The sequence below is a fragment of the Emiliania huxleyi genome (assembly GCF_000372725.1).
Source record: "Emiliania huxleyi CCMP1516 chromosome Unknown EMIHUscaffold_170, whole genome shotgun sequence".
NCBI lineage: Eukaryota > Haptophyta > Isochrysidales > Noelaerhabdaceae > Emiliania > Emiliania huxleyi.
Genome location: NW_005200880.1, coordinates 110,741 through 134,201, shown reverse-complemented (window position 1 = coordinate 134,201; position 23,461 = coordinate 110,741). Strand labels below are relative to the sequence as shown.

Sequence of the window (23,461 nt, the reverse complement as noted above, 5' to 3'; positions counted from 1 at the left end):
CAGGCGGGGCGCAGCAGGGGCGCAAAATTAAACGCCATTTTCGGTTCCGCGGTTTTGCCACTAACATCAAAATCCGGTATAAAGCACTCAAGGGGCGCCGCGCTGGGCCCCTGGCGCCTCTCACTCTACGGATGCCAACCAATCGGTTGCATCATGGTGTGAACCCCTTCTGAACCCCTTCTGACCCCCTTCTGAACCCCTTCTGAACCCCTTCTGAACCCTTCTGAACCCCTCCCTCACTCCGAAGGCGTGCCATATACTATCTATGAGCCCCCTTCGCGCTTTCGCCGCCGCTTCTCCTTCTCCTCCTTCGCCCGTTCCTCATACAGTCGCACGGCAGTCGGGTCGCCCGCATCGTATAAACGCCGTTCCTCCTCCCGTTTCCTCTTCTTCGTCTCCCTCGCCCGTTCCCGCCAGCCGTCACCCCCCGGCACGACCGGCGCTTGAGCGGCGGAGGCGGAGGCGGAGGCGGAGGCGGAGGCGGAGGCGGAGGCGGCGGCGGAGGCGGCAGCGGTGGCGGTGGCCGGACGATGCGATCGCCTACGGCGGCGTGGCTGCGGCGTGGGCTGCCCGCCAGTTGACGACGAAGCAGCAGGTGGGGCACCGCTGGCGACGCCACTCGCACTTCCGCCGGACAACCACCGAGTGGGCGAGCCAATCAGCGAGCTGAAGGACCAGCGCGCGAGAGGCGACGATTGGCCGTGTCCGCTCGACGGCTGCATCGGCGTTGCAGAACCTGCTGGCGACGGCTCTCCACTCGACTGCGACGGCTCTCCACTCGGCCTGATGCCGGCCGGCTGACCGCCTTGGCCGGGCCGAGCCGGCGTCGACGATGTTGACGAAGTGCGCTCTTGCGGCCGCGCACCCGCTGACCCACTGTCGCCGCCGGCCGCTGATCTACTGGCCGAGGGCAACGCCGCATCTGATACCGTCACGCTGGTGCGCTCACGGGGAAGGTGGCCGACTAGGGAGAGGAAGGGGGTCCATTAACACCAGACAGCGAGAGGGGCAGGGAGGAAAGGGGGAGAGAGGAAGCCAACGCGACGTGCGCAGAGGATGAGGATATAAACTGGGACGACGCAGCGGAGGGGATAGGCGAGGGAATCGAGGGACCGGAGGGCTTTCGCGACAGCGACGATGACGACGAAGAAAGGGGAGGGGACGGAGGGGCGACACGCAGGAGGAGCGAAATCGCTAACGGCCCGAGCAGAGAGGGCGACGGCGGGGCACGAGGGAACAACGGAGACGCTACCGATGACGCGAACCGAGGCACGGACGCCGGCGGGGACGGGGAGGGCGACAGCGACGTCGAGGTTGACGCAACCGTATCGAGAGCGCCACCCAAAAAGGGGCGGACAGCCATGGAGGTCACCGAATGGAGGGCGAACGGCACGATGCGAAAAGGCAGGGCGAGGCGGATGGAGAAAGAAGTGCCGAGAAGGCCATGGTGGAGGGGAGGGACGGGAGGACGGAAGAAGGGCGAGGAGGACGAGCGGCCCGCACAGACCGCGAGCAGACAGCGCCTGCTGGCCATTTCGAGACATTCGCCAAGAACGCTAGCTACATGGGAGGGCTTCGTGAAGGATGGATTGAAAAACATTCGAACAAAGAAGAGGCGACGGGAGGAACCGGCGGAGGATGCAGTGACGTGAGACACACACACACACACACACACACACACACACACACACACACACACACACACACACACACACACACACACACACACCGCTCACCCACGCGCACTGGGCCTTGCACTTTGAATGCCGTGGGGCTCCTGTCGTCAGACGTGGAGACGCGAGGGTTGCCCCCCCTTGCCCCACCACCTCGTGTGTGTGGAGAAGTTTACCTTACCTTACCTTACCTGGTCGCGTGACAACTCTGGACTCTGGTAGCGCTCCTTCAAAGAATTCGCGCCTAGCCTCCCCACCCCTCTAACGGAGCGTGCCAACACCTCCCGAGTGGCAGTGTTAGCACGTTCTAACACCTCTGCGGCTGTGGTGTTAACCGTTAACGTGCCAACACCGTTCTAACATTAGTCCACCAACCCTGACGCACACACACGCGGGACGGGAGGGGGCGGGGGGAGCGCGAGCCTGCAGCGGCGCGCGGAGGTACGAGCTGCGCGCCGGCGTAGTCCCGGTAAGCGGCACGCGCCACGGTAAGGTCGAGGGCGACTGGTGGGGCGGCCCGATCCCTGCTGACAGGCGTCTGCTTGAGACGCAGCAACGCAAGGTATAGCTGCATGTGGCCCGGAAATCGCCAGGCAAACGTCGACCCTGCCACCCAGTGCAGGTACGGCCCACCCCCGACTGACTGGCCAGAAAATAGACCACGAGCCGTACCGTCACGCGCGAGATCAGCAACGGTCAGGCCTTTGTCTCGGAAGACCCCGAAGTCAAACCGATAAACAGCGGGCGCACCGCGCGGCGCATCGACAGGTTTGCTGAAGGAGGCGGGGTGTCTTTCAACCCACTCCAACAGCGTCCGCTGCCGAGCGCTTGAAAGCTCAGGCAACTGCGCTTGCGACCGCACGATCGTCCCGGTAATGGGCATCCGCCCAAGCGTAGGCGTCTCGCTTCGCGGGGCCGGAGAGGTCGTCGTCGTGCGGACCAAAGAGCATGTCCCAGTCGGCGCGGCTCGGGACCTTCCCCAGCGCCAGGTCCGGGATCGCAACAGTGTTGATAAACGAGAGGCGCGCAGTGTCGACCTTCCTGTACCGGCCCGACCTGTCGGCGCCGCCGGCACTTCTCCGCCGCATCTCCTGCTTCAGCCCTTCGAGATGGGCCAGCCTGTCGAGCAGCTCTTCGGCTGTGGGGAGCCCCAGCGACGAGGAGCTCATACCTGCCGCACGCCTGCCGCACGCTCTAACGTGCAGAGCACCGAATAGACGCCTTGCCCAAAATAGGCTGTAAAATGGAACCCAAAAGAGGGAAGGGAGACGGAGCGCATCGATTTGTTTTGTCTCTGCGCCGTGCACCGGCCCGCGCGCGCGCGCGCCTCCGACCCGCACCGGTCCGGTTACCGAGCGGTGCCGGTGTACAATGCACGCGGCAGCGGTGATAGGAGCGCTGGCTGCCGCGCATATCAGCGGCTTGCAGCAACCCTTCCGTGGATCACCACCCCGTGCGATCTCGAGGCGGCCACGTGCCAGCGTGCGGGCATCTAAGGCTCTCCCGGGGCCATTCGAGCTGCCAGGGTTGGGTGCGCCCGACTTCCTCTTCCGTTATTCGATGGGTGGCGAGCCCCTCGGGAGTGTGCTGCTCGACTACCGCGAGCAGTTCGGTGACATCTTCACCATCAAGACCGGCCCCATACGGCAGGTTTGGGTGGTCAGTGAGGCGATGGTGGATGAGATGTACTCATTGCCTGCCTGCTCGGGCCGATCCCAGCTGCCCGCCGGAAAGACCCCGTTTGGCGATAAGTTCCTCTTCTTGAAGCGCGACCCCGTGGCCGCTCAGCCTATTCGAAAGGAACAGCAGAGGTGGCTCTCTGAAAATGCTGGCGGCAAGGATGTTCGCGCTGCAGTGGCTTCAATGGAGCCTGAGCTATTCGCCGCCATCGAGGCTGCAGTGGCCGCAGGAGCTTCCGAGGGAGCAAATGGCGCAGTGTGGCCTGCCGGACCGGTGGGTGCTTGCATGCTGGGTGCACTGCTCGGCGTCTTTGGCGGAACCAATCTTGATGGCTCTCTCTCGCTTGCGGAGCGCTCCGAGCTCCTCTCGTCGCTTGCGGGTTACCGCAAGCGGGCAAATGCCCCACCCAACCCGTTCGCCACGAAGCTTGACTATGCGCAGCGTGTGCGCGAGCTCTTGCTCGACGCGCTCCGTCGCACGGGGCGAAGCGACGCTGAGTGTGAAGAGGTCCTCCCGTTGCTTGTCTCCGCCTGCGTTGGTGGTGGCGAGATCTTCCCCCTTCTGATGCAATGGACCGTCCGGCGGTTGGCCCTCGATCCCGCTGCCCAGGCTGAGATCCGCTCCGAACTCGAGAGCTCCTCGAAGCCGTACGGCTCGAGCCTGCCACGGATGCTTGCAGCTGTGATGCGCCAGTGTCCCTATTCCCTCGCAATCGGCCCCCCGCGAAAGGCTCTCGCAGACTTCGAGTACCGTGGCATGACCGTTCCCGAGGGCTCTCTGGTTTTTGCCATGCACCCTGGCGTGCCTCGGTCTGGGCCCCTGCCATCCTTGTCCAAGGCTGCGAGGGATGCGCAGGGGGAGAGTCGCGCGCTGCGCATGTTCGGGGTGGGCTCCCGCGGATGCACCGCCGCGGAGACATCCCTTGCCTTCCTCTGCTCCGCGCTCGCTGCCATCTTCCGCAGATACGAGGTGACCGTCACGGACGCCGTGGACGAGGAGGAGCTGCTCCGCTATCGATCGGACGGCAGCTTGCTTGTGCCGGATGTGGACGTCCGCCTCATGTTTACGTGCGTGTGAATTCCGTCGGCGTATCGCGTCCGCACCGTGCGGCAAGACTCGCTTGTGCGGGAAGTGGACGTCTGCCCCGCGCGATGCATCTCTACCCACCGTGCGCACCTCCCCAAAAGAAAGAAATAAAAATCAGAGAAACACAAGAACACACAACCCAAGCGCCAAGGACGAAGGGAGCCGCTTTGCGCTTTACCGCCCGGCCAAATAGCCCAAAGGGACGCTCGCGGGGCGGATGGGAGGACGGCACACCACCACCACACAGGGATACCCACAAGAAAGAAAGAAAACATACAAGCCAAGGGAGGGATGGGAGGACGGCACGCCGCCACCACACAGGGATTTTAACCCTTTTGCTTCATAAGGGTCTTGGAGACCCAATCTCGATATATCTCCAGTCGTAGCGGTGGAACTTTTTTTTGGCTCGGTCAATTATTTAGCCATATATGAGAGGATCACGGCACAGTGTCGTTTGAGTCGACAGTAAATCTCCCACAGCCCACGTAAATCCGTCTTTTCAGGCACCCGGAGCCCGCCGCGGCCGCTTCTACGCCGGCGAATCACCATCAAGCTGCTATACGGCCCCGGCATCGCCTCCCCGGGCTTAGCTCTCAGTCAAGATATTGTGCACATGAGTGGCCTCTACAATATACTCACTGACACTGAACCTCCCAGAGCTCGTCCCGGTCCGTCACGGCCATCCTCGTCCTCCGGCGGGCCCCCGGCCGCGGCGCGGTGCGGCGGCGTCACAAATCCGACCACAGAGCACCGGGACGCGGTCGGGCGATCTGAGGCCCAAGTAGGCGAATGCATTGCCCATCCTGGGCTATCACCTGGACCTATCAACAGGCGCCTGCGGCGCCGTGCTCGGGAGTTGGTTTTCACTCGCTCGAAATGTGTGCCTGAAAGGGTTAAGGAGACCCACCGCTACCCGGGGACCCGGTTCCCCGGAACACGCCGCCCGCGCGCCGCCAGCATGCCCCGTGCAGCCGCCACCGCCGGATTGTTGGTTTCTTTGTCGTGGGCGGCGGCTGTCACCATCCCTGCAGCCAAGTGCGCCCTGCGTTCCGCGCTTGCAGACAACGGCGGCAACTCCAAGGCCCCTGCCGTTGTCGCTGCAGTTGATGCGCTGTCCTCTCTTTGTCCGTTCGAAGCACCGACACGCGAGTCGGCCCTACTCGGCAAATGGCAGCAAATCAACGCACCAGAGTATTCGGGCGGGACTCGGGATGCGAGCGGCGCGTTCCAGTACACGCTCGGCCGTCTCTCGTTTGGCATTTTCCAACCCAAAGATCTCATGTGCACCTTGGGGCCAATCCTCAATCCGCTCAAAGAGAGTGCGGTTGGTGGCGTGATCGAGTACGAGATAGAGATCCCATTTTCAATCGGGCGGGACAATGGCCCGAGTTTGTCGGCCGAGATCATCAACTTTGCGACCTGCGCCGTTGAAACGGACACGCGCCTGTCCGTGTCCTTCTCGGGTGGCGTCATGCGGCCCGCCGAGGGTTGTGACCGGCCAGCGTGGCGAGAGGTCTTTGGCCCCGCGCTCGTGGCCAAGCCAGGCAAGCGCGTTCGCGTGATGAACTGGTTGCTGAGGCGTCTGATGGGCCTGATCAAGCCTTCGCAGCTTGGCGACGACGACGCGATGAGCTACCAGATGACTAAAGCTCCAAAGGGACACCTCGATGTGCTCTATCTTGACGACGAGCTGCGGATTACTCGCGGCAATCGGGGTTCGCTGGTCATTTGTGAGCGCCTCTGAGTGAGTGACACGCGCGCGCGGGCGCGCCCTCCCTGTCCGCCCCCGGATGCGACACCTGTGCCGTGCGTGTAATAGCGGCCGCTAGCGGGCCTGGGCTGGTTAGTAGGTGTGGTCTTAGTTAGTTACCGGTACACCTATGCGTCGTGACCTCGTGTATCATGTTACCCTCGGTCCGAAAATCTATATCCTATATGCGTTACCGCCATGCGTGTGGGGTGTGGCGAGCCGGAGAGGAGAGACAGAGAGCACACAAGCTCTAGAGCTCTACGACCCACTTGGAGTGATACGACGACACTATGGAGAGATACGTGGTACGACACGCTACTTGGATTGGCCCTGTCATGCCATTTCTTTCTAGAATTTCCTTTCCGGCTTTCGGAAATTTGAGCCGGGTCTGGAGAGGTGAGAGTTTTGTTGTTGAGAGGTGTGGGAACTGGGGAATTTCTGGAAATTTGGGGGTCTGGAGAGGTGTGGAAACGGCAAATTCTGGAAATTTGGCCCTCAAAACGCCTGATTCTTCGCACGGAAGTACTTGCCCTACTCTCGTGTGCTGTGAACAGACGCTGTGCGTTTATGTGAACAGACGCACTGAAGCCGGCGGGTTACCGGCGCTCGAGTTTGCTGCTGGTCCGTGCCGCCGCCGTCGCCGGCGGCGATGCCGTTTACGATAGGCTCGATCCTGCGTCTCGGCGCGCAAGACGAGTATACTCTCGCGACAGCCGCCGAGGACCCCGAGACGCTTCACATCGGTGAAACTGCTCCTGCGCTTCCGACGCGAGAGGAGCAGCTCCAACAAGAGCGTGACGCCGTCCTTGAGGCGATGGAGAGCTACAGGCGCGACACTGATCTGCTTATTGATGCGGCGAAGCAGCGCTCGGACGATCTCGCAGAGCAACTTAACGGTGTTGTGAAGCGGCAGACGTGGACCGACGGCGTGGACCAGTACCTGGAGGCGAGGAAGCAGCAGCATCCCGATTCCTACCCTGGGTCGGAGCGCGCAAAGTTGTTTGCGACCGGACGGCTCGGAAAGCTCCACGTCGGGAGCGAGTGCCGGTTCATCGAGGGGATGGAGCTCAAGCGCCATCCAAGCTACCCGGCGATAGCGGGGACGTACGTCTTCATCCACAACGCCTTCCGCAACCATTTGGACATCATTATTGCCATGCAACGCGATGGCAATCTTCCCGCGGCGCTCAAAGGCCTGACGAAATGGATGGATATCCTCTCGATGCACGTGCGCGTGGAGGACGATCTCTTCATGCCAGCACTCGAGTCGCGCGGCTTCAAGGTGCCCGACTGCATCCATGAAGGGCACGCGCGGCTCGAGGAGGCGGCGCATGCGGCGATTAGCGCGCTGCGTGAGGGCGGCGGCGGCCCGGAGCTGGCAAGGGCGCGCAAGGCGTTATTTCAGCACCTCGAAGAGGAAGAACTCATCATTCTGCCGGCTATGGTCGAGCACTTTTCGTACAATGAGCTCTGGGCGCTCGACTCCCTCATCGTCAACCCGAGCCTTGGCTACTGCTCGCGTGAGCAGTTGCTTGCCATTGTGTTCTGGTGGATCGGCCACATCTCAATCGGCGAGGCGCGGCCCCTGTTCCGGAACTTTGGGCTGGCGAAAAAGCTGGGAAAGATGACGCGAGAGGAGTGGACTGCTTTCGCCGCGCTCATGCCCAAGCTGGCTCGCTACCCGATCGAGACGATCATCGGAGACAAGCTGCGTGCAGACGACGGGGGGCATGCGCGTGAAACCACGTTGGCCTTTCACGAGTGCAGCTTCACACTGAAGAAGACGGGCGAGTCGCTGCTCCGGGGCGTGTCGGGCGCGGTGCGCACGGGGCAGGTGCTCGCGGTGTTGGGCCCGTCCGGCTCGGGCAAGACGACGCTGCTCAAGCTGCTCGCGCTGAAGGCGATGCCAGCGGGCGTGTCGCGCGGCCTCGTGACGCTGGACGGCCAGCGGCTGAGCGCGGAAGGCTTTGCGCGCCAGTGCGCGTCGGTGGAGCAGACGGACAGCCTGTGGACCTACCTGAGCTGCCGCGAGCAGCTGCAGTACGCCATCGACCTCTGCGAGCCCAACCTCGATCGGACGGAGCGGTGGGTGGCAACCAACCGGCTGCTGCTCGCGCTTGGCCTCGAGTCCTGCCAGGACACGAGGGTGGGGAACGCCCTGATAAAGGGGCTGTCTGGCGGCCAGAAGCGGCGTCTGTCGATCGGCCTGGCGCTGGCAAAGAAGCCGGCGGTGCTGCTCTGCGACGAACCGACGTCTGGGTTGGACGCTGCGAGTGCCGCGGCCGTGATGCGGCTGCTCAAGGAGGCAAGCGAGCGGCTGGGCACTGCGGTGGTGTGCACTCTTCACCAGCCGTCGCCGTCGGTGTTTGCGCGGCTGGACCTTGCGCTCGTCCTCTCGGGCGGCCGTTCGGCGTACTACGGAGCGGCTTGCGAGCTGTCTTCCTTCTTGTCGTCGGTGGGTCGTCCGGTGCCGCAGCATACGAACGTGGCCGATTTCATGCTCGATGCGGTCAACGCCGACTTTGCTAGCCGCGAAGAGGTCGACGCGCTACTAGCTGCGTGGGACTCTCTCTGCCTCGGCCTTCCGAGCAGTGGCGCGAGCACAAGCAGCTTCGAAGTTGCTGAGATAGCGCGAGAGAGCTCGTTGCAGTCCCATCTGCAAACGATCAACACCCTTCCGGCATCTGCAAACGATGATGGCCGTCTGCAAACGATGAACACCCATCAGGGCGCGCAAGGTGTGGGCGCGGGGCGCGCGGTGCTGGTCTTGCTGCGCCGGCACAGCCTGCTAGTGTTCCGCGATCCGACTCTCTACCTCGCTCGCATAATCAGCTTTATCATCGTCGGCAGCTTCTTCGCCGGGCTGTACGTCGACTCGCGGTCGCGTGTGCAGGAGCAGCTCTTCAACCGCGAGTTCCTCCAGTGGTGGATCTCCAACTTGGCGCCCGCTTTTGGCGTCCTACCTCTGCTCGGTGCGGCCATGGATGCGCCAACGGTGCGAAGGGAGCTCCGGTCGGCCATGTACGACCCTAGCACCTACGCCCTAGTGCGTATGCTTATTCAGTTGCCCATGATGTTTGTGCTCGCGGTGGCGTCGCTCACGCCGGTGTTTGCGATCGGCGGGTGGCACTGGTCGGCCTTTCCCTTGCACACGGTTGTGACCGCTGCGACGCTGTGGGCCTTCGAGTCCCTCTCACAGGCATGCTCGCTCCTTGCGCACCCTGTCATCGGGCTACTGGCGTTTGTGAACATCTGGTTCGCCTCGCTACTGATGAACGGCTTCCTACTGCCCGCCGCCAACATCATCTGGCCGTTCCGCATCTTGACTTACGTGCTGCCCCTCCGGTGGTCCGTGCGCGCGAATGCGTATACCCTATTCCACGACACGCCCCTGTACGACGGCGCGGCAAGTTGCAAGACGACGGGCTTGTCGTGGAGTGACGTGGCGACTTGCCCGGACAGCGGTTTTGTCTGTGAGCCAACGGTAGCCCGGCAGCTCTGCTGGGGGCAGACCGGCGCCCAGATCTTGGAATCGCTTGCCGCCACCTACGATGTCTACGGCACGAATGACGTCCTCGCTCTAGCCCTTGGGGTCATCTGTGCCAACGCTACGCTGCTCCAGCTACTCCACCTCCACAAGCTGCGCGCCTCGGTGAGGGCAGGGGCGACCGAGCTGCCAAAGGCTCAAGTGAGCGGGTCGGCCTCAGACCCACTCGACGCACTCGCAGGGAAGAGAATGGTTCCCCCACCAACCGTTCGGTCACTCAGCGCTCGCTCACTGGGCGGCCGCAGCAGCTCGGCTAGGAGCCTCCTTGACGGATAGATAGATATGATACATGACATACGCGCGCGCGCGCACACACATGCGCCAACGGGGTATATGTCCGCATGGACTTCTTTGCTCTGCTGCACTATGGCATGAGAGCTGTGAGGCCGCACACGGTAGGTAGGTAGAGGCAGGGCAGGGGCCGGCCGGGTTTCGCTCAGAGAGAGAGGGGGGGGCGAGATCTTTCTTGCTGCGCTCCGACCGATTTTGGCTTCATTTTTAGCTTAGCCTTTCGGTCGCGTCAGGCTGGTGGTTCGTCTTTACAAAGAATTGGCTAGGGCTGCAGAAACAGCGTATCTCGGTCGTTCTTCCACACAGCAATCGCAGAGCAGATACCAGATTGTGGATGAGCTTTGCCTTTCTTTGGCCTGTCCGCTCGGAGTTGCTGTGCCTGTGTGGCGGCGGGGCGGGCGCGAGTGCACGGAGCTAAGTGCCTCACCGCCCTCGCGGGAGACGCCTATAAAGCGACTCCCGTAGTGTACCTGTGTTAGTGCCAGTGCGCTCCAGTCCCCGTGCCCAGTGCCGTGAGAGGGAGCACGCGCCGAGAATTCTTTCAAAAATTCGTGCTTCAAAAAGCGTCCATGACGTCCAGCAGGTGCACCTGCCCGCCCCGCCTTGCCTTGGGCGCGTGTTGTCCCTTGCGCGAGCGTGCCCGGCTATTTCGCCCCACATCTCATGCGCTGCAGCGCGCTCGTGCCTGTTCCCGCCGTGCTGCGACCGCCTCGCCAGCGGCTCCTTCCCAGGCTCGGCAACGCGAATCTTGCGCACACCTGGATGCAACAGTGACCGCCATCCATGCCTACTGCGCTCCCGCGACGCCCGAAGCGACCCGCGCCCCGCTCATCCCATCTTATGCTGACGCTCGTCCGCCGTCGCCTGCGCGCACTGCAGATCGAAAACAAGGTGGGACGCGAAGCCGGAGACGCAATGAGCGCGGAGTTGACAAAGGAGAATAGCGCGCCTGCCCGCCTGTCGCAATCGTGGGACTCCAGCGACGATGGTGAAACTCCGGATGGTGAAACTCCGAGGCCAGCCTTCCGCCGAAGTTCGCACACGTGGCCGAAGTTGACGCGAGAAGAGTGGCGTTCAATCGCGAACCTGGAGATTTCATTCACGATGCCCATTGATGAAGAGGGCCACCGCCATCTGCACCTCGAGCTCCGTCAGCGGAGAGCAAAGCGTGTGTTCCTCCGCATCGATGTTCGCGTACGGACGCTCCTGATGTGGCTCTTGCTGCTGTTGAGCATCGGCTCGGCCTCAGCGTTGCGGGTGGGTGCTGCAGTGCGCCCGCCTGCGGGCTTCCACAAACCCCACCAGCCAGCGCGCACGATATCCTCCGCACCTCGCCACGGCGGACCTGCGCCCGCGCGACTCGAGGCGGCGCATCTGACCCACCTACTTGAGGCGCTCTCCACGTCGGGTGAAGCTGCAGCGGCGCTTTTCTCGGAGAAGGTTCCACCCCCCACGCCTTGCACTCCCCCCTCCCCCCCTCCCGCAAGGCACCCCATTCCGACCAGCCACCGCCACTCTGTCAGGTGGAGTATGAGGACATGGTGGTCGGGATGCGCGCGGTCGGCATTCACGACGTCATCGGCGCTCTGCGTCACCACCCTCACATTATCTCCGACTCCCTGCCAAGGAAGCTTCTTGGGGCCGAGCTGCCACGCCTGCGCCTCTCGGTCGAGTCCACCGCCACAGTGGACGGCGAGGCGGTCATCGAGTGGCAGGCCGAGCTCGGCGGAGTGCCCCTTGCCCTCGGCCGCGGCATCACCAAGATGCAGCTCTGCAATGAGACGGGTAAGGTGTGCCGCGTGGTTGACGTCTCGGAGGCGCCATGGCGCGCGGCCGGCAAGGCGGCTGTCGGCGCCCTCCGTTGGGCGCAAGAACGCCTCCACTGGTCGCCGGAGCGCGCAAGGGAACAGGTGGACGAATCCGGGAGTGGATCTGAGGAGGGGTGCGCGGAGGGGTGCATCCGCAGTGCTGACGTGAGCGTGCGCGTCCCGATGCTTCTCGATACGGACGGCGACGGCGTCGCCGACGCGCTGCTGGTGGACAGCGACCAAGACGGAGTGGTGGACCACATCATCCAGCTTTCGACCGACCGCGCAGCAGAGACTGCAGCCGCGGCGGCAGCCGCAGAGGCTGGGCGGAACCGATTGGGCTCTCCGAGCTTGCTTCACTCGCTCGGCGCAGAAGAGGCGCTGCCGACGGAGGCGAGGCCTTCCGCGGTGCTTCCTACGACGGAGGGTGGGGCGAGCGTGCTGGGCTTCTACACAGCGTTCAACAGGCGCAACTTGGATCGGCTCGGCGATTTCATCACCGACGATTGCGTGTACGAGGATTTGCTGCTTGGCCAGGCGACGGTGATATCCGGCAAGGAGAGGCTGCTCGAAGCCCTCAAGTTCCATCCGGCCTTCTGCGCAACGCAGCTGGCCGAGCGGGGCCTCTCGTGGATCGCCGACAGGATGCCCGACATCAGCTTACAGATTGTTGCTCTCACCGAGGGGCACGAGGGCGTCGTGGGCGTCGAGTGGCAGGCGCTCATCGACGGCGAGCCGCTACCCAACGGGCGAGGCATGTCTCAGGTGCAGATTGACTTGTCGAGCGGCAAGATCTCGCGCGTCACCGACATCGCCGAAGCCGCATGGCGGCTTCTCTCCGGCGTTGCGGGCGGTTTCGTCTCCGGAGAGCTCAGCCCACTGAGAGACAGCAGTGCCTCGAGCAGTGCCGTGTCAACTTCCGCGCCCACACCGGCCACGCCAACGCCGCTACCGCACTACGGTCCCGGCACACTCGTCGACACGAACGGCGACGGCGTCGCTGATAGCAGGCTCGTCGACCTTGATGGCGATGGCCGCGTCGACGCGCTTGTTCGCATCGCGGCAGGTGCCGTCGACGAGCGTCAGCGGGCCACGCGGCGCACAGCCGCCACATTCGACACGCTCGAGGCTGGCTGCGCGAGCGGCGCGACTCTCGAGCCTGGCGTTCTTGAGCGGCTCGGCGAGCGGCTCGAGGATGGAGCGGTGGCCGACGGCGAGACACCTGCCGTCGTCATCGTGCCTGGCTTCATGTGTGGGCACCAGCAGTATGCCGACATGGCCGAGTCGATGGCGGCGCGCGGCGTGCCTGTAGCCGTGGTGCCCTTGGAGTGGTACCACTGGCTGCCGACGATGTCGACCAACTCTTACCGCCCCATCCTAGACGCGATCGACCATACGGTGCAGCATGTCGCGCGCGTCTCTGCAGGCGCGGACGATGCGGCGCAGCCCCACGCCACCTCCACCGCCTCTGCAGTGCGCTACCAACGCGCCCAGCCGGTCATGGCAAGTCGCCAGCTACGCCCGCTGGATGTGCCGCCGCTTCCGACATCGCTCCTGGACATGCTGCTCGGCAAGGGCGGTGCCTCCTCTGCTGCAGCGGCCGCCTCGAACGCCCGCGACCAGCCGCCCGCCGAGGAAATGGCGAGCAAGATTGCTCTTGTGGCTCACTCCGCGGGTGGTTGGCTCTCACGGCTCTACCTGTCACAGAAGGCACACTATGGTCGCACGTGGGACGGGGCCAAGCTCGTCAATCGGCTGGTGACCCTCGGCTCACCGCACGTGGCGAGGCTTGGGCCGATGGCGCCGCACGTCGCGCGTGCCAACGACGACGGCGGTGCGTTGCCGGTCGGTGTCCGCTGCCTCACCGTCGCTTCGAAGGGCATCCGTGGAAAGGTGTCGGCAATGGCACGCGCCTCGTATCACATCTGCGCAGGTCCCTGGGCGAATGTCGCCGAGCTCGACGGCGATGGCATCACGACGGCGGATGCGGCGCTAAGCGTGGGCGGTGCAGATAAGCTCGTGCTCGAGGGCGTGAACCACATGCCTCGCAGCCTCATCGGCCACCTCGTCACTCCCGAGGGCTCCAAGGAGAACCCTTGGTATGGGAGCGACAGCACGCTCGATGAGTGGTTGCCATGGCTCCGAAGAGGCGCGATGTGAGGCGATCTCTGTGTCCTTTGTTTGTTTGCGCTAGTGTAGAAAACCAACTGCACACAAACACAACAGCGAGGTTTTGTCCTCTTTGTACTATTTGTAGATTGTACTTGTGAGCGCTGCCTGAGCCCCTCGAACTCAACGTCGACACTTCCGAGATGTCCGAATTCTCCACGTCTCCGAACAGGGTGCACCCGAACGCGCGGGGCCGAAGGCCGAGCCGAATGGGGCGGCTGGACGCACAGGTGGTCTTCACAGGATCGTCTATCTGCGCTACGGCTGCCAGCCCGCGGATGAGGCTTCGGAGAAGTCGCTCTAAAGGTGCAGCACCTTGGCCATCGCGGTGGTGGCCTCTGCCGGGCAGTACGGGCACTTGAACCGGACGGTGCGGCTTCCGCGCGCGAGCTTCGTCAGCGAGCCGAGCGCGAGCACGTGGCCGCACGGCAGCAGCATGGGCGGGTTTCCCGGCGTGGTCGGCTCCTTGGAGACGGGGCACGCAAAGATGGAGTGGTGCATGCGGTGCGTCGGGGGCAGCTCGAGCTCGACCGGGAGCTCGCCGCCCGACCTGGCAGCTAAGCTAGCTGAGTGTCGGTTGTGAGTCTGTGTGTCTGTGTGTCCCTCCAGCGTGCCGTCCTCTCCGGTCCCGCGTCCCCACCCGCACCGCGCATGTGTCCGGTCCGAGCCGTTGTCTGCTCTTCTCTTCGCCTCAGTATCTATCTATCTGCCCGACCGCCACACGTCGAGAAACTTGGGGCCGAGGAGGGAGGAGAGCTTGACGAGCCGAGGCAGCACCGCCTCCCCCGCCGCCACGCAGGAGCTGAGGGCAGACCCGGGAGCTGCCGGCAGGCCTGGACAAAAGAAAAGGCCGTCGGCCGCCCGAGAGTTCGTTTTCAGGCGTCTCCGGCGGCTCGTCGAGCAAACCGAGCGCCGCGAGCGCCTCGCACGTGAGCACCTCACAGGCCTCCTCCGCCAGGCTGGGCTCGAGCAGCCACTCGTACGGCGAGCCGCGCAGCGCCGGCGCGAATGCGAGCGATCCCATCAGAGACCGCACAGCTGCGATCCCGTGCGCGCACTCGCCCGCCGCCGCACCGCGCAGCACCGTCGCCGACAGCTCGAGCTTGCCCCAGGGGGAGCGGCAGCCCTCACCGAGCGCGAGCGGGAGCAACCGCTCCCGAGCGAGCGCGAGGGCGGCCAGCGTCTCGCCTTTCTCGAGATGTGACACAAAGGCGAGTCGCGCGAGAAAGAACGGCAGCCGCGACCCGAGAGCCTCGAGCCGCTCTCGGTGGTCCGCCGCCCATGCGAGCGCCGGCGAGAGATCGCGAGCGCGCAAGGCGGAGAGGGCGGCGTGCAGCGCCTCGAGCGGCGCACGCAGCTGCAGCGTCGGCGCCGCGATCGCGTCGGCGGCTTCCTGCTCGAGAGCGAGCGCCACGTCGAACCGTCCGGCGCAGAGCATGTGCACGTAGAGCACCTGGACCAGCGCGCCGTCGTCGAGCGGCACGTCCGGCAGCGTGGGCTGGGGCATGGCCTTGCACACGGCCTTGCCCAGCTTGCGCACCAACGACTCAAGCTCGTGCGCCCTCGAGCTCTCTCCTTGCGCCACGCCAACCGCCTCGAGCTTGCTGCCGAGTGAGGCGAGCGCCGCAGCGCGAGAGACGTCGTCAGCGCCCGAGTCTTCCCAGGAGTCGAGGATCTGGAGCATCTCGTCCAGGCGCTGGGGAACGGTGTCGACCCGCTGCTTCTTGGCAACCTTGTCGAGCAGGCTGCTGATCAGGTCGATCTCCGACATACGGCCGTAGCGTGGCGGACGGCGGGAGCCTGCGAGCCCATGGGACGCAGTCGTGTGAGCGGGAGAGGGCTGGCCGGGATGGTGGGGGGTGGAATGGTCGGGGTAGCAGTGGATGGCCCAGGGTTCCGGCTCCTAGCCAGATAGGGGGTCTGTCGGGACCCGTTGGACCCTATGCGATAGGTAGGTAGGTCCGGTTTTGACCGCCCCAGAGGGCCCCGCAATAGGTAGGTAGGTGGCGGCGACCGAGCTTGTAGGCGGGAGGGTCCGTGCCCTCGACTCTGTCGAGGGAACAAGAGAGTGCCGGCGTTTTGGAGCCGTCCAACGCCTCGAGAGCCCAGTAGGCCATGCTCTGGCGGGCTCGCGAGCGGCGCCGCACCGCGGTACAAGCCGGCGCGGCGGGCGCTGGGAGCCTATTCACAGAGGGCCAAACGGGCATTTTTTCGCTTCGTTGCGCGGCCTGGGAATAGGTAGGTAGGTGGGGCACGGAGCCTGGCGGTCGGCGCCCGCAATAGGTAGGTAGGTAGGGCGTTTTGGCGCGACTCAGTCCCAACAGACCCCCTATCTGGCTAGGAGAGAGAGAATTCTTGATACGAAACCACGACGACACACACCAGTCGACTCGCATCGGTTGCCTCCATGAACGGCGGAGCTATTCTCGCGTCCACACCACACCTGGCTCCAACGTGGACACGCCCATAGCTGGGGACACTACTAGGTCACGCATGGCATCAGAAGTTTTATCTCTGGGCCCCGAAAGGCATCTCTAGCAGCGTCGTTACGCATGCGCCCTCCCCTCCTGGGCGCATACGCCTCACGTCTCGACAGAGCATAAGCCCTCGGTGTGCCACGAGACGAGTTTTTCGCCATCGCAGCGAGCAGCATCTCTCTCTCTCTCTCTCTCTCTATCTGGCTAGGAGCCGGAACCCAGCCAGCAGAGTGGGGAGTTTTTCTTTTTTCTTTGCCCATGCGGTTGAAAGGGGTTTTTTTGCCGCCCCGCCGCCGCGAACTATCTCAAAAGGCACATTCGACAATGGAGGCAACTATACAACACGTGACTGCTAATCAACTGCGCTAAAATACCTAAGAACGCGAGGGCTCACTTGAGGGAGGCTCACTCCGGAAGAGAGAACTTCGCCAATGTTGCGCGTCTGCTGTTCCTCATTCCCGCGGGCCAAGACCCCGGGCAGCTGCCCCCCCCCCACCCCCACCCCCACCCCTCGCGCGCGCAACACGTCTGGGTGCAGCGAGATTGCCCGAGATTACCCGAGATTGCCCGAAGGGTGCAGCACGTCTGGGTGCAGCGAGCAGCCGATGTGCTCTCCCGCCGCCAGGCCGCAGTCGAACCCCGCCTGGTTGCAGTCACACGCCACGCTGGTGAGGCAATCGTGTCACGCCACCCCCCACCACCCCCCTCCTTTGGCAAGCAGGGCGGCCGCCCGCCTCCTTCCACGCCCGGTGCATCGTGCCGGGCCGCTCGTCAAAGAGTATGTCGTCGCCGCACCTGACAACGACATGGGCGGCCAATCACTTCTAGCCGGGAGCCAGACCAGACGTCAGGCACGACTCCGTCGCCGCACCAACGTGTCGCGTAGCCGCGCCTGCGGCGCGTCGAGCTGGCCGGGTTGCCTGCGGGCTCCGAGCAGGCAAGGTCTGGTACACTTCTCCACACGCACGCGCGGTGGTGAGGGTAAGGTTCCAGCGCAACCCTCGCATCTCCACATCCTGACAGGCAGGATCCCCACGGCACATCCCCTGCGCCATCGCGGCGTGGAACAATCTCGGGTAATCTCGGCTGCCTCTAGGCTGTCTATCGGCTGCCTCTCGGCTGCCTCACGGCTGCCTCACGGCTGCCTCGCCTCTCGGCTGCCTCTCGGCTGCCTCTCGGCTGCCTCTCGGCTGTCTCTCGGCTGCCTCTCGGCTGTCTCTCGGCTGTCTCTCGGCTCGCCTGGGGCGCCGTGCATCATCGCAGAGTAGAAGAGGAGCACGTCGCCCGGCGCCTGCAGGGAGGATCGGACAAGCTTCGGGAGAGGGTTTGGAGGAGGGTTGGAGGAGGGTTGGAGGAGGGTTGGACAGGGTTGGAGGAGGGTTGGAGGAGGGTTGGAGGAGGGTTGGAGGAGGGTTGGAGGAGGGTTGGAGGAGGGTTGGAGGAGGGTTGGAGGAGGGTTGGAGGAGGGTTGGAGGAGGGTTGGAGGAGGGTTGGAGGAGGGTTGGAGGAGGGTTGGAGGAGGGTTGGAGGAGGGTTGGAGGAGGGTTGGAGGAGGGTTGGAGGAGGGTTGGAGGAGGGTTGGAGGAGGGTTGGACAGGGTTCTTGGAGGAGGGTTGGAGGAGGGTTCGAACGGGGCGGTGGAGCCACTCTTGGCGAGTCTCGGCGTATCTCGGCGGCCATTCTCGGCACGTTTTCGGCCGCCACGGCCGGAGAGCACCCCCGTCGCCCCCGGGGGCCCGTCGACACCCCAGGGGCTAGCCGTTGTGGGAGTGCGGAGGGAAAATTCTTGAAGCGTGAGGTTAGGTTAGGTAGAAAGGTGAAGAACAGTCTGGCTCGGACTGGACACACCAACGACGGTAAGAGTCGAAAATAGTCGACAGCACGAATTTGGGATGGGACACCTTCGGGACCCGGCTGCGTGCTACTTGGATAGCACGCTTTCGGAGTACCGACGGCTAAGGCCGAGGCAGAAAAGGTTTCTGTTTTTTCTCCGCTTTTCTTCACAGGATTTTCCTGTGAAGAGAGACGTGAGAAACAGATCTTTCAAACTCGGTGTCGAACCACCAGCCCGACGCTCACTACAAGTGACCAGTTCGTGGAGTGTAGCCTCAATGAATATCTCGGGCCCACTTTATAGAGAGCTCTAGGGCATGATCTTAGGTGTTCTGGATACGTACAACGTAGCCCACAAGGGTCTTCTGTGGCATGGTACTTGGTAGCGGTGGTTGTGCGAGAGCGAGTCATCCATTTGCGAGTATCTTAAATCACACAGAACGGTTCGGATGTTTCCGCGCGCGAGCGATGCGCAGCGGAGCGACTGACTCGACCTCGCGTCACCGGCAGCACACAGAGATCCGGACAGTGAGAGCTAACAGAGACGACACGGAGGGTACACAAAATCGAGGAGTGGCCGTCAGCCCGCGGGAGGGGGGGGGGGCATCGTGCCAGGCGACTGGTACAGCTCATGCGCTCGGCCCGCACCCTGCCGACTCGCGCGTCGGGGCGCCTAGCGGTGCGAGAGGCACGGTCTGAATCGCAAGTCAAGAATCGCAAGTCAAGAATCGCAGGTCAGGGTAGTACCAAGTGGATACTGGACCGTGAGTGTTCCGGCGCATCGCGCGGGCACGAACGGGAGGGCGTGTAGCGGCTGGAGCTCGAGGGAGGGAGTGGATGGGTGTGTTCTCGGGGGCTGTCCCAGGGGCATCGGAGTGCACCGCCAAGGGAGTCAGCCAGGCCCGATCTGCGTCTCTTGTGTGTGGCGGGGCGCCTGTCTTTGCGTTCTCCCCTTGCAGCGTCGGGTTCTTGCACAGCTTCTTCTGGTCGAACATGCCGATGTACGCGTCGGTCCAGTCCGTGTCGGACAGGTCGGCGTTCTCGAAGGTCGTGCCCGACAGCACCGCGTTGCTGAAGACGGCGCCCTTTAGGAGCGGGGAGAGCGGCGGGGCGAGGAGGTGAGAGGAGAGGCGAGCTGGTGCGGCCGAAGTGGGGCGCAAGTGCGGCGCAGGTGCGGCGGCGGTGCGGCTCAGATGTGGCTCAGATGTGGCTCAGATGCGGCCGAGACACGGCCAGGCTGGAGCCCAGACGCGCCTTGAACGACGCGCCGTTAAAGTATGCTCGGTCGACGACGCCGTTCGAAAAGTCGGCGCCGTCGAACTTGGCGCCCGGCGCGTACGCCTTTGAGAGCTGTGACTCCTTGAAGTTTGTGCCCGAGAAGTCGCCCTTCTCCATCAGCGCGCCAGACAGGTCAAAGCCGCCCGCGTCGGTGCCGCTCATCTTGCACTCGCGCAGGTCGTACAGCTCGTCGCGGGCCGCGTTGGCCTGCCGGAGGGAGGGCGAGAGGCGGCGGCGGTCGGCGGCAGTCAGCCCAGGCTCGCAGCACCGGCGGCGTTCTAACGGCGGTGTGACGATGGCGAGGCAGTGGCGAGATTGGCGGCGGGTCGCACCTGTCCCATGGCAGAGGAGACGAACTTGCAGCGGTCCTTCTTACTCTTGTCGATGGGCGGGAACTTGAACTTCTCCGTGCTACCGTCGGCAACGGCCTACGGCGAAGCGCGGCGGGAGGGTGGCCGGCGGTGCGGCGGCAGCGAGAGAGCGGGCCGCCGCCCGCCTGCTGCATGGGCGCGACGGCCGAGGCCGCGAGCAGAGAGCTGAGCGCGAGCGCGGCAGCCCTCGAGGCGAACGGCGCGACGGCATCACGTATCGACGAGGATTGCAGCCGCATTCGACGCAGCGAGAGCGAGCGGAGCTGCGAAGCAGGAGCTGTCGGAGAAGAGGCGTGGGCAAAAAGAAAAACCGCATAAGAAGAGGATTCCCAGACGAGAACGGGGGGAAGGACAGGCGGGCAACATTTGACGACGTCGGGGATCACAATGTGACGACCAAAACGATCTTGGGGGCCAGGAGGGTGAGACAACAGGTCGGGGTGCCACATGGGGCACACCACAGGCGTATTCTAAAGGGGGAAAAGAAACGGGGAATGAGGGGCCCCGCCACGAGAAGTGCGTTCTGGGGATGCAGAGCGTGCAAAGCGGCTAGGGATGAGGCCGCAAAAGAGGAGCGCGAGGCAAGCGCAAGGAGGAGAATCGGAGAACTGAGAGACTGGGACGACTGGAAACAAGAAGACAGCGAGCCACCACAGGCGTCGTTGGCGCACATACTGAGCGGCAGCTGCGCTGGAAATAAGGAAGAGGCGCGTCACTTCATGCGGAAGCTTGACAAACACGCGGCGAGGGCGACAGCAAGAGTCGAACTGCAACTGGAGTCGAACGGGAGGCGCCGGACTCAAAAGACACCGCCACATTCCTGAGACGCGCGAGGGCAGCCTCCTTAAAGGCAATGGGGTCTAGATTTGGAGCGCTCGCCGAAGAGGAGTACGACAAAATAGCGCCCGTGATTGCATGCACGCTGCCCCGGCACTCACGGACTCCATACCCGAAATAAGAAAGAGAGGGGGCAGACCCGAGGCGTGAGAGGGCAGACCCGGGGCGAGAGGGGGCAGACCCGAGGCGTGAAGTGTTGTTGGACCTTGGTGCGTGCTGGCTCGTGTGGAAGCTCTACGTGTGAATCGGGTGCATGCGTACTTTCTTTCGTCTCGCTTTCTTCGTTTTTTCAGTCGTTTTTTTCTTTCTTTCGATGGCGCCCCTTAACTTTCATTTCTCTTGGCCATTCGTGCTATAAATGCTACAAATATCTTGGATAAGTCTAGCCGCCCAGCGATGCAAGTGCCCTACTGCCCCCATAAGCCGTAGTCCAAGCCAGCCATGAGATGGCACGGCTCAGATGTGACGATGAAAGCTTGCAGGCGAGACGAGGACTCATTCATGAAGCTGAACTCGCGACCCGCCACTGCTCCTGAGTGCCTGCTTGGCTGCCTCGCCGATGGGGTTGAAGCGCAGGTCGAGCTCAGCCACCGTCGTGTTGACCCTGAGGCTCTCGCCGAGGGCGGCCGCGCCCGCGTCCCCGATGTTGTTGTTGAAGAGCAAGAGCCTCTCCATCACGGTGGTGGTCTTCACGGCCTCTGCGAGGGCGGCCGCGCCCGCGTCCCCGATGTTGTTGTTGAAGAGCGTGAGGTTCTCCAACACGGTGTTGGTCTTCACGGCCTCCGCGAGGGCGGCCGCGCCCGCGTCGCCGATCCGATTGTTGTAGAGAATCAGCTGCTTCAGCGCGTTGTTGGACTTGAGCCCCTCGGCGATGGCGATGGCGCCAGGGTCGCCGATGCGGTTGGTGCCGAGGGCAAGGGTCTGCAGCCCTGTGTTCGCCTTGAGCCCCTCGCCGACTGCTGCCGCGCCTGCCTCGCCGATCTGGTTGCTGCCGAGGTTGAGAATCCGCAGGGCCTTGTTGGCTTTCAGGGCCTCGCCGATAGCAGCCGCGCCCGCGTCGCCGATCCGGTTGCCGTAGAGGCTGAGCGTCTTCAGCCTCGCGCTGTGCCGCACAAAGAGAGCCGCAGCCGCAGCGTCCTGGTCATTCAGGTCATTCAGGCTCTCGAAGCAATCCAGCGTCACGGCGCGGCACGCCGCCGCGCAGGTCTTGCCCGCCTTGCGGCACAGCGCCCGCACGGCCAGGTGCTCCTCGCGCAGCCGCAGCCTTCCGACTTCACATCGATGTGGATAACAAGCACGGTCGATCCGTCAAAGCGATACACTCGTTCCTATCACGCTGGAAGGCTTGCATGGAGCTCTGCGCCGGCACACAGAAGAGCCGTGCGGCAAGAGAAGAGCTCTCGATGGGGAGCGAGAACCGTCAGATTTTCAGGTGTAACCTGAAGTCCGTCGCGATGCACTCAATCCCTCCCGAGCGAAAGCCTGTGGCTCTCTCGAACTCGTCGATATATTGCGGATAAACTGCTCTTCCCGCATAGCTTGCAGAGTCACAGGCGCAGAAAGGCTGCGAGTGCTCGACGAGTCTTGCGAGCTGCGCGGTCAAACCTGGGGGGAACTGACCGCATCAAGGCGGACTTCCGAAACCTGGGTGAGCACCTCTGACGGTTCTCGCTCCCCATCGAGCTCTTCTTGCCGCACGGCTCTTGCTGTGTGCCGGCACAGAGCTCCGTGCCAGCCTTCCAGCGTGATAGGAACGAGTGTATCGCTTCGACGGATCGACCGTGCTTGTTATCAAGACCGATGTGACGCACACAGTGACACATCAGACGACACATATTCTCCCACCCGCCGGGACGCAAAACGCTCTCGACGAGAGCCAGAAGAAGGCGTCCACACAGCAAGCCGCTCGGTCGATCACGTTGCTCGCTCGATGCCGGCGAGCGCATGGCGCACGCCTTGGACGGTGGCGAAGCCAAAAACACCGATGGTGGCCGTCCGCTGGCGTGAGCGGCGGCGGTCGAGACCTCACCATTCGCGCCGACGACCCAACCTCACGGAACAACCCAACCCGGGCCAACAACCCAACCCAACACGAAACAACCCAACTCAAAGCACGATTCTGAAGTTGGGCCCTCAGTGTCCAGCCATGTCGTTAAGTTATTATAACAAGACGCCTCTATATCGAAACGCACGGCTACTCTCACGCTCTCTCTGCCGGGACGGGTGTCTGGCCGCACAAGCGCGGCTCCGCACGAGTCACGGTCGGGGGACGGGGCGCTTAAGCGCCGCCGTGTCCTCGTACAGGTTCGGCGTACGAATTCTTCTTCTCTTTCTCCTGCTGCATATGACCTTCGCGTTGCTCGTCTCGCGCGTGGTGGACCTCGAGCAGCAGGGTCGGGACCCGGTGCAGCTGCGGCAGGCGCTCGAGGCGCTCCTCGACCGCTACCCGCTCTGCTTTGGCTACTGGAAGCGGCGCGCGGAGCTTGAGCTGGCGGCGGCGGACGAGCCGGCGGCGGTGGCGGTGTACGAGCGTGCGGTGGTGCCGTGCGCCTACTCGGTCGAGATGTGGACGCTCTACTGCGCGCACGCGGCCCGCCACTGGGCCGACGAGCCGGAGCGCGTGCGCGGCCTCTTTGAGCGCGCGCTGCAGTACGTCGGCTC

General features: G+C 63.7%; 7 protein-coding genes across 7 annotated transcripts in view; 5 read left to right on the top strand and 2 right to left on the bottom strand.

Moving 5' to 3' along the window:
- Positions 1-3,044: 3,044 nt before the first annotated feature.
- On the top strand, positions 3,045-4,430 carry EMIHUDRAFT_112484 (hypothetical protein; the record flags this gene model as incomplete). Its single annotated transcript, XM_005784297.1, has 1 exon — positions 3,045-4,430. One exon carries the CDS (start codon positions 3,045-3,047, stop codon positions 4,428-4,430), a length of 1,386 nt encoding a protein of 461 aa, XP_005784354.1.
- Positions 4,431-5,397: 967 nt separating this feature from the next.
- EMIHUDRAFT_456154 (hypothetical protein) lies at positions 5,398-6,380 on the top strand (the record flags this gene model as incomplete). Its single annotated transcript, XM_005784296.1, has 1 exon — positions 5,398-6,380. One exon carries the CDS (start codon positions 5,398-5,400, stop codon positions 6,181-6,183), a length of 786 nt encoding a protein of 261 aa, XP_005784353.1. The 3' UTR covers positions 6,184-6,380.
- A 1,469-nt stretch (positions 6,381-7,849) lies between these two features.
- EMIHUDRAFT_72112 (hypothetical protein) lies at positions 7,850-8,707 on the top strand (the record flags this gene model as incomplete). The annotated part of the gene is made up of 1 exon (XM_005784295.1): positions 7,850-8,707. A coding segment is annotated over one exon (858 nt), but the record flags the coding sequence as incomplete, so codon positions are not given.
- A 2,280-nt stretch (positions 8,708-10,987) lies between these two features.
- On the top strand, positions 10,988-11,954 carry EMIHUDRAFT_442036 (hypothetical protein; the record flags this gene model as incomplete). Its single annotated transcript, XM_005784294.1, has 2 exons — positions 10,988-11,467; positions 11,551-11,954. Coding segments are annotated over exons 1-2 (738 nt in total), but the record flags the coding sequence as incomplete, so codon positions are not given.
- Positions 11,955-13,065: 1,111 nt separating this feature from the next.
- On the top strand, positions 13,066-13,887 carry EMIHUDRAFT_45403 (hypothetical protein; the record flags this gene model as incomplete). The annotated part of the gene is made up of 2 exons (XM_005784293.1): positions 13,066-13,242; positions 13,459-13,887. Coding segments are annotated over 2 exons (606 nt in total), but the record flags the coding sequence as incomplete, so codon positions are not given.
- Positions 13,888-14,072: 185 nt separating this feature from the next.
- Positions 14,073-15,885, bottom strand: EMIHUDRAFT_456152 (hypothetical protein). The gene is made up of 3 exons (XM_005784292.1): positions 14,911-15,885; positions 14,720-14,837; positions 14,073-14,554 (listed from the first exon to the last, which is right to left on the bottom strand). Exons 1-3 carry the CDS (start codon positions 15,773-15,775, stop codon positions 14,305-14,307), a joined length of 1,233 nt encoding a protein of 410 aa, XP_005784349.1. The 5' UTR covers positions 15,776-15,885; the 3' UTR covers positions 14,073-14,304.
- Positions 15,886-18,719: 2,834 nt separating this feature from the next.
- The window catches only part of EMIHUDRAFT_442035 (hypothetical protein), a 6,419-nt gene continuing 1,677 nt past the window's right edge, over positions 18,720-23,461 (bottom strand). The window contains exon 5 of the mRNA XM_005784291.1: positions 18,720-18,830. The gene's annotated coding sequence lies outside the window, so the exon portion shown is untranslated. The remainder of the gene's footprint in view (positions 18,831-23,461) is intronic.

Coding starts and splice junctions, on each gene's coding strand:
- EMIHUDRAFT_456152 (XM_005784292.1), bottom strand. CDS start 15,775: ATGTCGGAGATCGACCTGATCAGCAGCCTGCTCGACAAGGTTGCCAAG. Junction 14,838..14,910: donor CGAGGCGCTCGCGGCGCTCG/GTTTGCTCGACG, acceptor TCTTTTGTCCAG/GCCTGCCGGCAGCTCCCGGG. Junction 14,555..14,719: donor AAGTTTCTCGACGTGTGGCG/GTCGGGCAGATA, acceptor CTTAGCTGCCAG/GTCGGGCGGCGAGCTCCCGG.